The sequence below is a fragment of the Mauremys reevesii genome, linkage group 2 (genome assembly GCF_016161935.1).
Source record: "Mauremys reevesii isolate NIE-2019 linkage group 2, ASM1616193v1, whole genome shotgun sequence".
Lineage (NCBI taxonomy): Eukaryota > Metazoa > Chordata > Testudines > Geoemydidae > Mauremys > Mauremys reevesii.
Genome location: NC_052624.1, coordinates 150,372,397 through 150,387,935, shown reverse-complemented (window position 1 = coordinate 150,387,935; position 15,539 = coordinate 150,372,397). Strand labels below are relative to the sequence as shown.

At 41.8% G+C, this 15,539-nt stretch overlaps 2 protein-coding genes across 2 annotated transcripts in view; one reads left to right on the top strand and one right to left on the bottom strand.

Annotated features, from left to right (window-relative positions):
* The window catches only part of GKN2 (gastrokine 2), a 129,762-nt gene that overhangs the window by 29,194 nt on the left and 85,029 nt on the right, over positions 1 to 15,539 (bottom strand). The window lies entirely within an intron of this gene.
* On the top strand, positions 277 to 14,562 carry LOC120399558 (gastrokine-1-like). Its single transcript, XM_039527933.1, has 6 exons — positions 277 to 298; positions 8,383 to 8,436; positions 9,747 to 9,884; positions 10,136 to 10,246; positions 13,111 to 13,252; positions 14,356 to 14,562. Exons 2-6 carry the CDS (start codon positions 8,386 to 8,388, stop codon positions 14,448 to 14,450), a joined length of 537 nt encoding a protein of 178 aa, XP_039383867.1. The 5' UTR covers positions 277 to 298; positions 8,383 to 8,385; the 3' UTR covers positions 14,451 to 14,562.

The following is a 15,539-nucleotide window of genomic DNA, read 5'->3' as shown; positions in this document are numbered from 1 at the left end:
TCCTCTCTTCCCTCATGCTGCACAAGAGCAGTTTCCCCTCCCTTTTCCTGCCATGGCTCAGGGAGAAAGACTATTTGTTCAAAAGGAGCTTTGTTTTTCTCTCAGGACATGGGTTGGGATTCTTCTTCCCCTCAGTGTTTTCCCGCCTTTTTTCTGTCACAGCTCAGGAGCTCTATTGGTTAATAGAATATTCTGCTTGTCTCTACGGCTACCAGGTGGGGTTCATCTCTTCCCGTTCCCACTTCTCAGCCACTTCACAGGCTGTTTTCTAACTACCTCTGCACTATAATTCATACAAGTATGTACATCCTTCCTAGCACAAATAACATTGCTACTTTGGGGAATGCAGTCCCCATTTATTGTATGCACAATGCATCCCAAAAGCACCAATGGGAGATTTTTCAATGAGGGAAAGCAATGTAAAACCTCTTTTGATTGTGTAGCTGAATACTTGCTATGCTCACTAAAGCTAGGTAAATGGTTAGGCCATAAAATTTCCTTCAGTCTATGTTTGCAGCAAGTTTGCAGATGACACTAAACTGGGAGGAGTGGTTGATACGCTGGAGGGTAGGGATAGGATACAGAGGGACCTAGACAAATTAGAGGATTGGGCCAAAAGAAATATGATGAGGTTGAACAAGGACAAGTGCAGAGTCCTGCACTTAGGACGGAAGAATCCCATGCACTGCTACAGACTAGGGACCGAATGGCTGGGCAGCAGTTCTGCAGAAAAGGACCTAGGGATTACGGTGGACGAAAAGCTGAATATGAGTCAACAGTGTGCCCTTGTTGCCAAGAAGGCTAATGACATTTTGGGTTGTATAAGTAGGGGCAATTCCAGCAGATCAAGGGACGTGATCATTCCCCTCTATTCAGCACTGGTGAGGCCTCATTTGGAGTACTGTGTCCAGTTTGGGGCCCCACACTACAAGAAGGATGTGGATAAATTGGAGAGAGTCCAGCGGAGGGCAACAAAAATGATTAGGGGGATGGAGCACATGACTTATGAGGAGAGGCTGAGGGAACTGGGATTGTTTAGCCTGCAGAAGAGAAGAATGAGGGGGGATTTGATAGTTGCTTTCAACTACCTGAAAGGGGGTTCCAAAGAGGATGGATCTAGACTGTTCTCAGTGGTAGAAGATGACAGAACAAGGAGTAATGGTCTCAAGTTGCAGAGGGGGAGGTTTAGGTTGGACATTAGGAAAAACTTTTTCACTAGTAGGGTGGTGAAGAACTGGAATGGGTTACCTAGGGAGGTGGTGGAATCTCCTTTCTTAGAGGTTTTTAAGGTCAGGCTTGACAAAGCCCTGGCTGGGATGATTTAGTTGGGTTTGGTCCTGCTTTGAACAGCGGGTTGGACTAGATGACCTCCTGAGGTCCCTTCCAACCCTGAGATTCTATGATTCTATGTTCAAGGCTTCCTTATGTAGAATGAAAGCAGCATAAACTAAAGATGGCAGGTTTGAATGTCACTTAGCAAATCTGAACTTTCAGGTGATTATTTGCATTTTCCTTTTTGCATCAGCTGCTCTTGGTCAAGGTCAGAGGACAGCAAACGTTTCCATTCAATAGTTGCAAAATCTGTCACTACTATTCTACTGTGTTATTGTGCTCAAAGTCAGACAGGTAACATCATTGCAGAGAAGAGAGGAGGAGAGAATGGAGTTTGACTAAGGTTTTGAAATGGAAAAAAATGTTCTGTAAATGTTTTGTAAAAATAGAAAAAAGAAGTTGCAGGAAATTGCCTCTCTCCTAGTTACTTTCATGGGTCCAATTCCTGTTGTAGCTTATACCAGTGCAACTGCAATGACTTCAATATCATTGCAGCCAGTGGATTTAGTACAAATTACATTGATGTAACCAAGACCAGAAGCTGTTTCATTATTTTAATCCCATCACCTGATGTCAATCATTTAAATAAAAGAGATGTGGATTTTTGAAAAAGATAAATTTATAAAAGTGTAGTTAGAGTGTTTTTCTAATCTGCAAAAGTCTTTCATTTCAACCATGCAGAAGCAGGCTAATAACACCTGAAAAAACAGATCAAACAAACTCAGATGAAAAAAAATTGATTCAGAAATCTCTCCATGTGAATCAACATTTCTTGAGATGCTTCTGATAAGTATTGACTTCACCCACAAGAGATAAGAGGGATAGGGCTATATAGCTATATGCCACCACCTAAAAGACTAACAAAATGTGCCACTCTGACCTTTGCATGCAGTTATTACGCCTCTGCTGAACTTTCCACCTAAAGCAAATAATGTGTAGCTGACAAAATGTATTTCTCAGTTCAGTACTTGGGGACGAATTCTCTGGTAAGCTCTGAGGAATTGAAATGCAGCACAGGGGGAGACGGGGAGCCCAAAGGCTGTGAATCCCTGATGCTGGGGCCTGTTATATACTGCCTTCCAACTCACTGCCCTAAAATATTTTGGCACCTATCCTACCATCTGCTGAAGTGCAGGAGTTCTGTAGCCATGTTCTCTCTGGCTATGTCATGCTCCTTCTGCCAGGGCCAGTGTGGGGATGAATAACAGAGCTGGGGGGGAAATGTTGGGTTTTTTTCCTCCCACACCCAGAAATTTTGACTTTTAGACAAAAATTTAAATCAGAAATATTTTGATTTGGAAATACAGCCATAGTGCTTTGTGCTCCCATTCTCCTTTATGCGGTAGGCTCCCTTTCCCCACGATGGACCACGGGCAAGTAGGAATAGAGAGGTTATGTATTACCTCTGTATTTGGCACTGGTGTGCAGGGCCGTCCTTAGGATTTATGGTGCGCTAGGCAGGATTATTAAACTGGTGCCCCTGTGCCTGTCTTGCTCTTAGCAACACAAACATAAGCTTATACTGTTGGAAAACTTGCCACATGCATGTTATTAAAACCAGTTTAACTTAATGAAGGACACTGTAATGCTGATGGACTAGCACTAAAGAAGTAGCACTATAGAAAAATTCTGATTTGACAGAATGATGCAAATAATATACTTTTTTAAATTTGTCAACATTTTATTGGAAATTTCTATGAAGAGGTATTGAAACAAGGATTAGTTTTTAATTAAAAGCAATCTTTCTGGCTTTTTTGGCTGCAAAATCAGTAATAATGTCATTGTATGACAAAGACAAAGTGATGTCTTGTTTGATTGCAAGAATAGCAAGACCAGTCAAGTGTTCCTGACTTCTTGTAGAGTGGAGAGTTTTTAATGAGCTTTAGTTTTGAGAAACTCCGTTCTCCTGGTGCTACTGTTACAGGAATTGTCAGTAGAATACGAGTGGCAATGTACACATTAGGATATATGTCAACAAGTTTGCTGGTATGAATAAACTGTACAATGTCCATTATCGATTTTGCATGTGGCGACATTGATGACAGTGTCCTCAATTCTTCATACAGTTCAAGTCCATTTAAATCAAAATGATCACTGTGCTTCAGGAGGCTCTCTAGGTCAGGGGTCCACAACGCGGTACCTGTGGGTGCCATGGCGCCCACAAGGGCCTTTCAATGCACCTGCGTACTGGCTGGCGGACGAGCATCCGCCGAAATGCCGCCAAATTTTGGCGGCATTTTGGCGGCAACTCCTCTGGATGATGCTGCTTGCCGCTGATAAGCAGTGTCATCCAGAGGCATTGCCGCTGAAATGCTGCCGAAATTCGATGGATGCTCGTCCACTGCCACGGTCCTTCGTCTGGCGACCACTGCTCTAGGTTCTTGCACTTTGTCATTAGTTGCTTTTGTTTTCCTATTTCGTTGAATTTAGTCCCGCTCAGCCCATGTACCAGCTGAGTGAATGGAACCCCAGGCCGACAGCGGGTTGAGTGGCTCAGCCAGGGTATCAGCCCCCGGCCTGCCCAGCCCGCTGCCAGCCTGGGGTTCCTTGGGGGTCCCCAGGCCAGCAGTGGGTGCTGAGTGGGGCCGGCAGCCGGGACCCTGAGTGGCAATGGGGCAGCAGCCAGAACCCCAGAGCAGCGTGCCATCGAAAATCAGCTCACGTACCACCTTTGGCACGTGTGCCGTAGGTTGCCGACCCCTGCTCTATACATTAGTAAGGAGATGAGCATATTACAGTTGTTGGAGGGCTCTATTTAGCAGTAACAGGGCTATAGGAAAGTCAGTCAACATTTTTTGTTTCTCTGATGAAAATTGGCCCACTCCCTTCCCCATACCAAACTTGTCACAAATAATTGCCAACAACTTAATTTTCTGTTTTTGGCTAAGATATTGATTTTTTTAAAAAAAATATTGAAATTGAATTCAGGATTGTTAGCAAGCTCTTTTGGCAAACAAAGTTGTTAAATGACAATCTAAATGGTAACTCAGTACTGCTTTCATGCTTGGCTCACCCCTCAGCCTACTGGTCCAACAGCTGCAGTAGAGGAGGAGATAGATGGAAAACTGCAGGACCCCAAAATCCACCTCTTGGGGTGCAGAGTGGCAACAGCAGCAGCAAACCCTCATCTCCGATCATACACCAATGGGCACCACCACCAGCCCAATGACCATGGTGAAGTTAGCACAGCATCTGATCTCAGGGACGGGGCACCCATGGAGCCACAGCAGTTCATCCTGCCCTGTGCAGCTCCCCCCGGATGAGATGGATCACTGCCAGCCCAGGGGAGTGATGTGCTCCCCAGCTAGGGTGACCAGATCCAGATGTCCTGATTTTATAGGGCCAGTCCCAATATTTGGGGCTTTTTCTTATATAGGCACCAATTACCCCCACCTAGGGTGACCAGACAGCAAATGTGAAAAATCGGGACGGGGGTGGGGGGAATAGGAGCCTATATAAGAAAAAGACCCAAAAATCGGGACTGTCCCTATAAAATCGGGACATCTGGTCACCCTACAGGTGAGTTCCTTCCCAGAGACCCTAGCAGCCCATCCCCTCCCTCAGACTGTGCTGCATTTGGCTCTCTCTAGGACCCAGCAGCCCTGCTCTTACATGCTCCACTGCTTCCCGTCTGTCCGGGCTCATAGCAGAGCAGTGCCCCCAGACCTAGTGGTGCCCTAGGCGGCTGCCTGTTCTGCCTATGGCTAATGACGGCCCTGCTGGTGTGTGACTGCTATTCAGAGCCATCCCTACGGTATATGGTGAATCGGGGCAACCACTCTGGGCCCCGTGCTTTGGGGAGCCGGTGTGGTCAGTCCCAGAAGTGACAGGTTAGTCCCGGAAGATTTGTCACTTCTGCCCCGGGCCCTGCCACCCCCGTAGGGGACGGCCCTGCTGCTACTAGAATACTGCGTCCAGTTCTGGTGTCCACAATTCAAGGATTTTGAGAAATTGAAATGGATTCAGAGAAGAGCCATAAGAATGATTAAAAGATTGAAAAACATACCTTATAGAGAGAGACTCAGGGAGCTCAATCTATTTAGCTCCTCACAGAGAGGGCTGACTTGATCACAATCTCTAAATACCTACATGGGGACCAGAAATTTGGTAACAGAGGGCTTTTCAATCTAGCTAACAAAGGTTTAACAAGATCCAATGGCTGGAAGTTGAAGCTGGACAGGTTTAGACTAGAAATAAGGTGCATATTTTTAACAGAGAGGGTAATTAACCATTGGAGCAACTTACCAAGGGCTTTGGTGAATTCTCCATCAATGTTTTAAAATCACGATTGATGTTTTTTTCTAAAAGATATTCTCTAGTTCAAACAGGAATTAATCCAGGGAATTCCTATTGCCTGTGTTATATAAGAGGCCATACTAGATGATCACAGCAGTGCCTTCTAGCTTTATAATCTATGAATCTATTCTTATCCAGGTCCATTTGCCTGTCCCTAGGTACCTTCTGCACATCATAAGAGAACATTTTTGGCAAAGCATTAAAGCCCATGCTATAGGGAACAGCCCTGCATTGGTCATGGAACAGGACATGGTGCAGCGGAGTATTTTCCATCTCTGATTTCTGTGAATCTAATTAGTTTCCAAAGCTTGTCACAGACTCCAGAGGCCCAGCAATGCAAGTTTGACAGATAGACTATAATGAGCAACCTACAGTCTAAAGGGGATTGGAGATTCACATTTCTAAGAGGCACATGTTGTCTGTGGCAGTTGAAATAATTATGGTTGTTGAAGCATTCTTAGTCACTGCACCACAGGGATTAGCTGCATCCCGTTGCTTTGTTCAGTTCCTGCATGCCCTTCTCATAGGAACCAGTAAACGTTAAAATTAATGTTTGGTGGAAAATTAGAGGATTTGGAGACTGGGCCTGGGCTGGGAGGAAGAGCCAAGTTTGGTGGATCTGCCAAGGCTCTAACCCAGTGGTTCCCAAACTTTAACAACCTGTGAACCCCTTTCACTAAAATGTCAAGTCTCGCAAACCCCCTCCTAAAAATGAGTATTTCCAGGGATTTTCTCCTTTACCTGAGTATAAATTATAAAAACAGTGATCTTGGAAATATACATTTTTTATGACAAGCTTATTACACACTATTTATTAATTAGTATTTGTCATTACAGTATTTTGATTACATTATGAAAACGGCAACACTCTTCCAAGATCTCACTTTCGTAGCTTGTATCACTTTGAATAAGCCTGTTATAAGACAAGGTTCTTATGTTTCATTAAGGAATATCAGATGTGAAACAGCATGAAGGTATTTAAGAAGCCAACTCAAAGAGTTCCTCCTACACAAGCATTCAGGTCTTGAGCAGTCCAGGCAAACAACGCACATTACAACAAAGCTTAAACTTTTTCTTCATAATAATTTAAAAAACAATACTAGCTGCCTATTTAATTTTAAAAACAGCAAAAAATATCCACCTCCCTTTCCATTTCTTATAGGGAGTCTTGAAGTTTAAATCTCAGATATGCTTGCTTTCATCTGCTTAGCTCTTGGAAGTCCAAGGGTTCCGGGCTGCTGACCCCATGCTACCCGGAGTCCCTAGGGACAGCTCTGTCTGCCATTAGGAATTTTTTTCCCAATAACCCCCTGTAACATTTGCTAACCCCCAGGGGTTCACAAACCCCAGTTTGGGAACCACTGGACTCTAACCCTTGGTAGGACTGCCCGTTCCTGGGCAGTAGTAACCAGGGATACTCCCGGGCCACATTTCACCCCAGGATTCTGGTCTTGGGGGTTAAGGGAAAGATAACATGGTCTTAGGACATATTATTTTTTCTCCTTATGTTCTATAAAGCTGGAAGGAGGACGCTGTGGTCTCCCCAGCATTGTCCCTGTTCCATCTATTCCTGCGCCCAGCATGCCTTGGACCTACTATTTCCCTCAGGGCAGACTCCGAACACATGGGGATCGCCCTTCACATAGCCATAAAGGCAGCTAACTCTCCCTTTTCATGTGGCAAGGGCTATACCCATAGGGGTTCCTGGCACAAACGGATGACATCATACTTTATCAATACTATGAGTTATAGAGAGAAAAATGTTTGATGGGCTGCGGCATTTGGCATGCAGACACTATTTTGCACCAGGAATCTTGTTTGACTTTAGGGATTGAAAGTCTGATCTCGATTAAGTATCACTGACCCTTATCTGCTGCAGGGGACTGAATCTATCAGGCCAGTTTCAAACTCCTTTGTTTGTATAGTAATTGCGTCAGGAGATAATGGGCAATGTCACATATCAATGGCTACATGCTAGTATGATATGTTTACTTTCCACACCTAATTTTGGGGGCCCTTGATGTATATAAAGTGGAATGGTTTGTATCACTTCCTCAAGCAGATCTTTCACCTCCTCTGCTGTCAAAATGAAGATCTCTGTGAGTATATTTACCATTTACTTCCTACAAAATAATATAGCATTGACACTCTAGCTGGTCCAAAAAGGGTAGTCTTTACACACGCAGAAATACCAGACATTTCAATGGGAGCTGCATTGGTGCAAGGGCTGTAGGGTCACTAGTGATTTCACAGCATCAGGAAATGCAACTTATCAGACCATATTAAGCTGAATAAGATTTAGATGCATATTGTATTGTATGCAGAGGGCATGGGGTCTGGTCCAATGCCGATTGATGTCAATGGAGTTATAGCATCAGAAAACCGGTGTAACACAGTGATGGATCAAGCCCACTTTTTGTAACTTTTAAATAGTATGAGCATAATCCTGCTTTCCTTACTCAAGCAAAAAAGTCTTTCCCAAGCTAATATGATAAGCGAGGACTGAAGAATCTTTAAATAATCTTAAATAGCTGATATGTAAAAAATTAAAGCAATGGAGCTGAATCTGATCTCACACTAGTGTCAACAAAGACATAAATCCACTGAAGTAATATGCATCCAGTGTGAGAGTGAAAGCAGTCCAGATATGTTACTTTATATCAATTTGGAGGAAAGGTGTGTGTCAAGGTTCTTCTTACTATATTTTTAGCCATATCAGCCTTTATACTGATATGCTTTCAATGTTTATTTCAGATTATGATTGCCGGTCTTCTTGGAGTCTTCCTAACTCCATCTCTTGCTACTGATGTGAGTATAAAGATCAAATATGTTACATAATATTCCTCCTGTCAATTTGTTTAATTTATGCTTCATGAATTTTCACATCTCTGAAAGATGTTTCTGAAGAAAAATCTAAACTGTCCTTAGCACATAAAATTGCAATATCACAAGACTGGGTTTGTGTTCTAAAGAAAATAATTATTCAGCTAACCTATTCAGAGAATGATTTTGCTATTAACTTTACTGCATGTCAGACTAAACATGAAAGAAAAAATTGTGTAATATCTATTGCAATGCATCAGTATTGTTCTGCCATTGTCAAACTGTTGTGGGTATTGATTGAGTTCCTAGTGGGAAAATGAATATTTGTTCCATCAGTGGAAAAAATTCCATTGAGATACCATTGTATGTATTATGAGCTTGATTCTCATTTATACTTACTCCTTGTTATGCTGCTCAGGTAGTATAAACAGTCCTTGCGAAGGGAATATATGTAATTTACACACAATTTAAGGTCCTTTCCTACTGTCAGACTGCTGTAAAAAGGCCTTAGCGTAAATGAGAATCAGTCCGTAGGAAACTACTGAGTATATTAATAATGATGGAAATTTGATGACAAAGATACGTTAATATTTAGGAATGGTTCTGACTGCCCCATAACAATAGGTTAAAACAATGACAAATGTATGTAACCCAATGGTAACCTCACAAGAGTTTCTTGTCCATTGCAGAAACTTAATTCATTGTGCTATAAATGTGATTGAAAACAACAAACCCATCTCCAAACAGGCTTTTAAGCATGATTGTCCTGATTCATGACTGGGGCTTGTAGATGCTACAATAATTCAAACAAACAAATAGTTTTTATTATTATTATTATTATTTTATTATTAGTGGTGATGATGATGATGATTGAGTTCTCTCCCTGTTGAGCACCGTCAGTAGGATCTGGAAAAGTGAGGGTCTGTTCTGCGTAGACAGATGACCCCTTACTTCCATGCAGGAAGGAAAAATCTGTTAGGGATGATTTGTGATTGAATGATATGGCTATCTTTTAACTGAAGCCAATTGGACAAATTCTTACTGGGTTCTCACTCAGGCAAAACTCCACCTCTAGATTTGTATCAATAGCATTTGCTGAAGAAGAGCTGTATAAGATAGAATAAGAGATTTCAGAGTTTGGCATGAAAACTTTAGTAGCCTCTGCGGGGCAAGGGGTGGCTTACTTCATTACATCACTATAACATAATTTTAAGAGCAATGATTTTCCAAAGCACTTTTGATGGAGAGAAACCCGAAAACCTAAATGTTTGTCACTTTTTGTTTTTAAATCCAAGAATGTGAATGAAAACAATCAGGGAAACAAAGGTGGAAATTCACACCAGACTGTGAGCATCAACAATGATAAGCACGTGGCCAACATTGACACAAACAATGGCTGGAACTCATGGAATTCTGTTTGGGACTATGGCAATGTAAGTGGCAAACATGCATTTCTGAGAAACTTATGGAGTCACTGACTGTAGTAGTGCCTAAATGATTAGTCATAATGCATGGAAATTACTAATAATTTATTGTTTATAAAATTGGTCTAAATGTCAGGGGGGAGGGAGGAATCTGTATTAAATGTTATTTAGTTTCAAAATTAAACAAACCTGATTTGAGTCTCATTTATTGTGGAGCTGCTCAAACAAAACATCCAGCTCTTTGTAATTTTATTGTACAGGGCTTCATGGCAACCAGGGTATTTTCCAAGAAATCCTGCATCATTGCTAAAATGAACAAAAATGTCATGCCTGATATTGCAGTCATTCCCAAACTGATTAGCGAAAGGAAGGTAAGATGGAAGGGAATGCTGGAACAATTGGTGGGAGTAAGGTTGCTTTTTTCTATGGGCTTGTCTACACCCCTACACATGCTCTCATTCACGACTAAAGTGGCTTTAGTTCACTGTTAATTCTTCACAAATTTGGGCCATTTTCTGAGATTGTCCACACTGGGGACACGGGGGTGTTAACACACTTTATTTTATGCACATTAACTTCACACCTTTAATGAATTCATTTTAACTTTCCTGAGTGTCCCCATGTAAACAAATCCTAGTAGCATAAAGCTACTTGTGCAAATGAATCATCTTAAGATGCTGGAGGTAGAGCTGTTGTAGGTAGGAAAATGTTCATCAAAACAGTTTTCTGTCAGAGATTCCTGTTTAGATTAAACTGAAAATTTGTACAATATCATATTGATTTTGACAAAATTTTATTCAGAAAAAATATGAAAAAACTTTAGAAGAGTCCTGTTTTGACATTTTTGTAACAAAAAGTTTTTTGAAGCTTTGTTTTTAAATATATATATAATATTTTCATTTTGATTCTGCTGATTTTATATATAAATATAATATATATATAAAACCAGCAGGATCAGAATGAAAATGAAACATTTTGAATGTATTGAAATGAAACAATACAACTGAAAATATTTTTTCCAGAATTTCATTTCATGAAAAAATTCAAAATTTTAGTTTTTTATCCTAATTAGAATGAACAAAATATCAAATTTCAAAATTTTTCACATCAGATAAAATCCATGTTCTGAACAGCTGTAATTGGATGGGAACAAATGTCTCTGGCCAAATGTGGTTTTCTCCAAGGCTTTAGAGGTGGCCAATTTTTCAAAGGAACTCAAGGACATATTTTCAATGGCTCAGAACACACAATTGGGGCTAGACTTTCAAAAGAGCTCAGCCCCTTGCTACAATTCCACCATAAAACTAGAGGGATATTTCTCAGTCCTCTCTGCGAAATATGACATAAGTCTGGGGCTCATCGAAATATTCCTGAAGGGCATACTTTCTCATTCTGGAGAAGACCAGATTGCACCAAGTTAGGGACAGATTTGAGGTGTTTTTAAAATTCCTTATTGGAAGATACCCCATCATAGTCCATCACAGCCTTCAGCACTGCTTCAGATAACCCAAGATGAACAATAGAGCTAGCTGGGAATTTTTCAACAGAATGATTTTCTTAGAGAAAATGCAGTTGCTGCAAAATTTAAATTTTCTATGGGAAATTTTGTTTTTGATTAATTCATTTTTTTATTGGGAAAATATAAACTAAATATTTTGTTTTGGATCAGTTTAACCCAAAATGCTTCATTTTGAGTCAGTTAAATTTTACATCTCCCATAATGCAACCAGGGGCGGCTCTAGGCACCAGCAAACCAAGCTGCTGCCTAGGGCGGCCAAATCTAGGGGGCGGCAGGCTGGGTCGGTAGACCTGCCGCAGGCATGACTGCGGGAGGTCCACCGGAGCCGCGCGGACGACCGGACCTGCCGCAGGCATGACTGCGGAGGGGGCGCTCGTCCCGCGGCTCGGCTGGACCTCCCGCAGGCATGACTGCGCAGCTCAAGCGAGCCGCCGGACCCGCGAACCGTCCGCAGCCGCGTGCCCGCGGGAGGTCCGCTGTTCCCGCGGCTCGGTGGAGCTCCGCGCAGTCATGCCTGCGGCAGGTCCGCTCGTCCCGGTGGACCTGCCGCGGGAGCTCAACCGAGCCGCGGGAAGAGGGGACCCGCCGCGACCCGAGGAAGGGCGCGGCGCACACCGCGCTGCCTGGGGGGCCTAGACCTGCCGCGGGAGCTCAACCGGAGCCGCGGGAAGAGGGGACCCGCCGCGGGACCGAGGAAGGGCGGCGCAGCACACCGCGCTGCCTGGGGCAGCCTATTTTCTAGAGCCGCCCCTGAATGCAACAGAGTTTTTCTTCTGACTGAGTGGCATTACATGTCATGGGAGTCACATCATTGCAGGTTCATCATGGGACATGTACTTGAGTCAGAGAGCCTGCCCACAGAGGAGAACAGGGACATCAGGCAACCTGATCTACAGCTCCCATGAGGCAATGAGCCAGAATAGGAAAGTACAGTTTAATGCTGAACTGACACAAAAGACAGCAGTTTGAGTCAGTTCAACAAACTGAAGAAAAACAATTTGATTCAAAAATATCAAAATGTTCCTTTTTGATCAAAAATGCAAAACGAAATTTTACATTCCCATATCAAAAATTTTCTGGAATTTTATATTCCTTGACAAATTTCAGTATTTCAACTTTTTGTTCAAATTCATGATGAAAACAAATGTTAAAACATCAGGCTTTCTTGTGGGATGGAAATTCCAATTTTCACTTAGTTCTACCAAACAATATGCCGTTCTATCAATATATTCATTAGAGTTCTCAAGAACGGGTTGTAAACATTTCCAGCAAATGTGTTTAATACACATGTTCCTGCCTTCTCATTTGTTATGGTTATGAGAAAATAAATTAATAGATTCCCAACCCCTCACTTTTCCTATCTGCAAGACCATGTATAGGATTGAGCATAGGATTAAGGGAATATTTTAGAGAGAAGGTCCAGGTAAAGTATAGATTACCTTTCTCTTTTCCCCAGTCAGCTTTATGGAGTTTCAATGCTCTTCTCATAATGCATGGTTGCATCTTCTGTCCCTACCTCACTTTGTGCCCCTGTGTGAGATCTGAGTTGAGGAGCTCATTCCCTGCTTGCTTCTGGTCTGTAGGGCCCTATTCAGCCTGGCACACACTGTGCACTGTGTCAGAAATGTCAGTACAGGAACATAAATTGTAATAAATTATTCTAGTCATTAGTTTTATTGAATTACATTGTTCTGAGTTTGCTTTCCGGATGTTTAGAAGACCGGAGCTCAAGGGCCTCCTCCGAAGGAACTGAGATTCATTGTCTCAAAGACCAGAGTCCCTGATCTGACCCCTTATGGAAAGAACATTGAAGCTTTGTGCAGAGGACTTCCTACCTACGTGGCTCATGAGGCTGAGAGTGAGTGCAAGTTAAAGTAACTATTCATGTAGCGAATTGAGTTGCATTTCCTGCATGGAATGAATGTTACTGTCCTAAGTAGAGATGGACCAGAACCAAGAACTTGGTGTGCTTCAGAAGGGTATTAGACTTTGGATCTGATTTTTTTTTTTGCAGTCAGTCTATACCTCTATAATGGTAAAAGCTCACATTCCAACACTCCCAAACATTGGGTTGTTCAAATTCTGGTACAGAATTTTGTACCTTGGATTTATCTCTAAGATAAAGAAGAGAGACAGTGTGGTTTAGTAGAGTAAACTCGGTGCTGGGATTCAAGAACTACTAGCTTCTAACCCATTCACTGCTGCTGACTCAGCCATGGAAAAACTGCTGAGGGCTCAATCCTACAGTGGGACTACTCATATGCCTAAAGTTAAACATGTTCTTAAGCGCTTTGCTGGATCAGGCCACATTTCTTAGCACCTTGCAGGTTCTTGATGGGAATAACAACTATTACTTAACTACCACACATGATTGCTGAGAGGATTAATTAGCTAGGGATCATTGAAGAATACGAATTAGCACAAAATTTTGGTCAGTCATTTTTGAGGCAAAAATCCAATTGGCTTTGTTGATTGTATTTTTTTATACTTTTATTTATACATTTGAAACATTTTTATATTAAAAAGATTCTTTGACCAGAGTAATAGAAATATATTCTTTTATAATAAATATTGTTGAACTGTTACCAAAAATAGTAGAGGTCACAAACCATGCAGAGACAAATCATCCACTGTCTGAAGTGGCTGTTCTGTCTTGTCCTACTTGATCTCATTAAAATTTTTATTTGTTCTGCAGGAAAGAAGTTCCTTGTTACAGGAACTCAGTGTTATTCAAGGAATCAATCCTGTAGAACAGTGGGAATTTTCTGGGTCTGACTCTCCATTACCTTGCACATGTTACCACTCTGAGGGTAGCATTACTTTGTGATCACTTTGTGCAGGTGTTAGTGGCTATATGAGGTGCAGGGTTCTGTGTGTCTTGAACTGTAATGAATGCACAGATCTCCTAACATCCACATCAGGCATCACCTGACAATAACTGTTCTTTTTCTTTTCATTTAGAAGCGAAAGGAGCAAACTACTTCACTCTAACCTGTGCTGATGCTAGCATCCTGTGGGTTATTAATATTCACTACTGTGACATTTCATTCAAGTAGTAAATTCTTCACTGCTTGGAAATGGTCTGACAATGTGTCCACTGATTGGATAAAATCAGTTCTGTCATTATTCTTCCCGTGACACTCCATTTTCTAGATGTTTTGTCTTTGTCTTCCCTTTATGCTTCTTGTGTAGAAAAACCTAGGCTGTTACGATGTCTGTCAATTAAATACATTTAGCATTGGAATCAGTTGTGTCTTGTTTATCATCTTTTATATTCTTAATCACACAAGTCAGGATGTGATCTCACATGCAAGTCAAGGCTGGACCTGGTCAATATGTGGGTGGGAGATATTCAAAGAAAACCCAACAAGCTTCAGGAAATGAGGTTACTGAAGCAGTAGGTGATGCACACCTTTGGGTCAGGACTGAACCAAATCTCAAGCATGGCATGAGGGAACCCTCTATCCTTCCCCCCAGGGGTACAACCATATCCCCATGCAAGAGTACAGACATGGGATCTCACTCCTCCTTCCTCCCCTGCATGGACATCTAAGGCTGGACTACAAACTGTTTCTAGAGAAGCTTTGATGAACTAGATGAATTACAAAATTTGGAGGAAGTTGGGGGGTTTTAGGCTTCTCAAGTTAAAGGGCTGTTGTCGACAATTAAACTCTTGAGCAGTGGAATTATTTTTAGTTGAAGCACATCATTTATCTTTCCCAAGCTTTAAAAATGTATCTGAAATATTAAGGAACTTCATTTCTTGCCCAGGATTAGAATATCATTATTTCGCATGATGAATGTGATATTGCTTATTCGGCCTAATGTAGTGTGTTGTACCTGAGATAGAGAAGAACAGTGGGCAGCCAGTTTAAAGCTGACAGAGAAGAGACATCGAAATAACTGATGTAGTGGCCCAACAGATGGATCAGTAGTTGTCAAGATAGGCACTCAAATGGCCATGTGCCCCTACCCAACCTTATATTTTCAGAAAGTAACCCTGGTATTGAATAAACCATGTTCTTGATATAGGATTATTTCTTATTTAGCTTATTTTTTCTGTTTAATTTGGCATCACAAAGTGTAGATGCAATGTGACAAATTTAAAAAAATCAGGCCATGCAAGGAATGGTTGTACTTTGCTG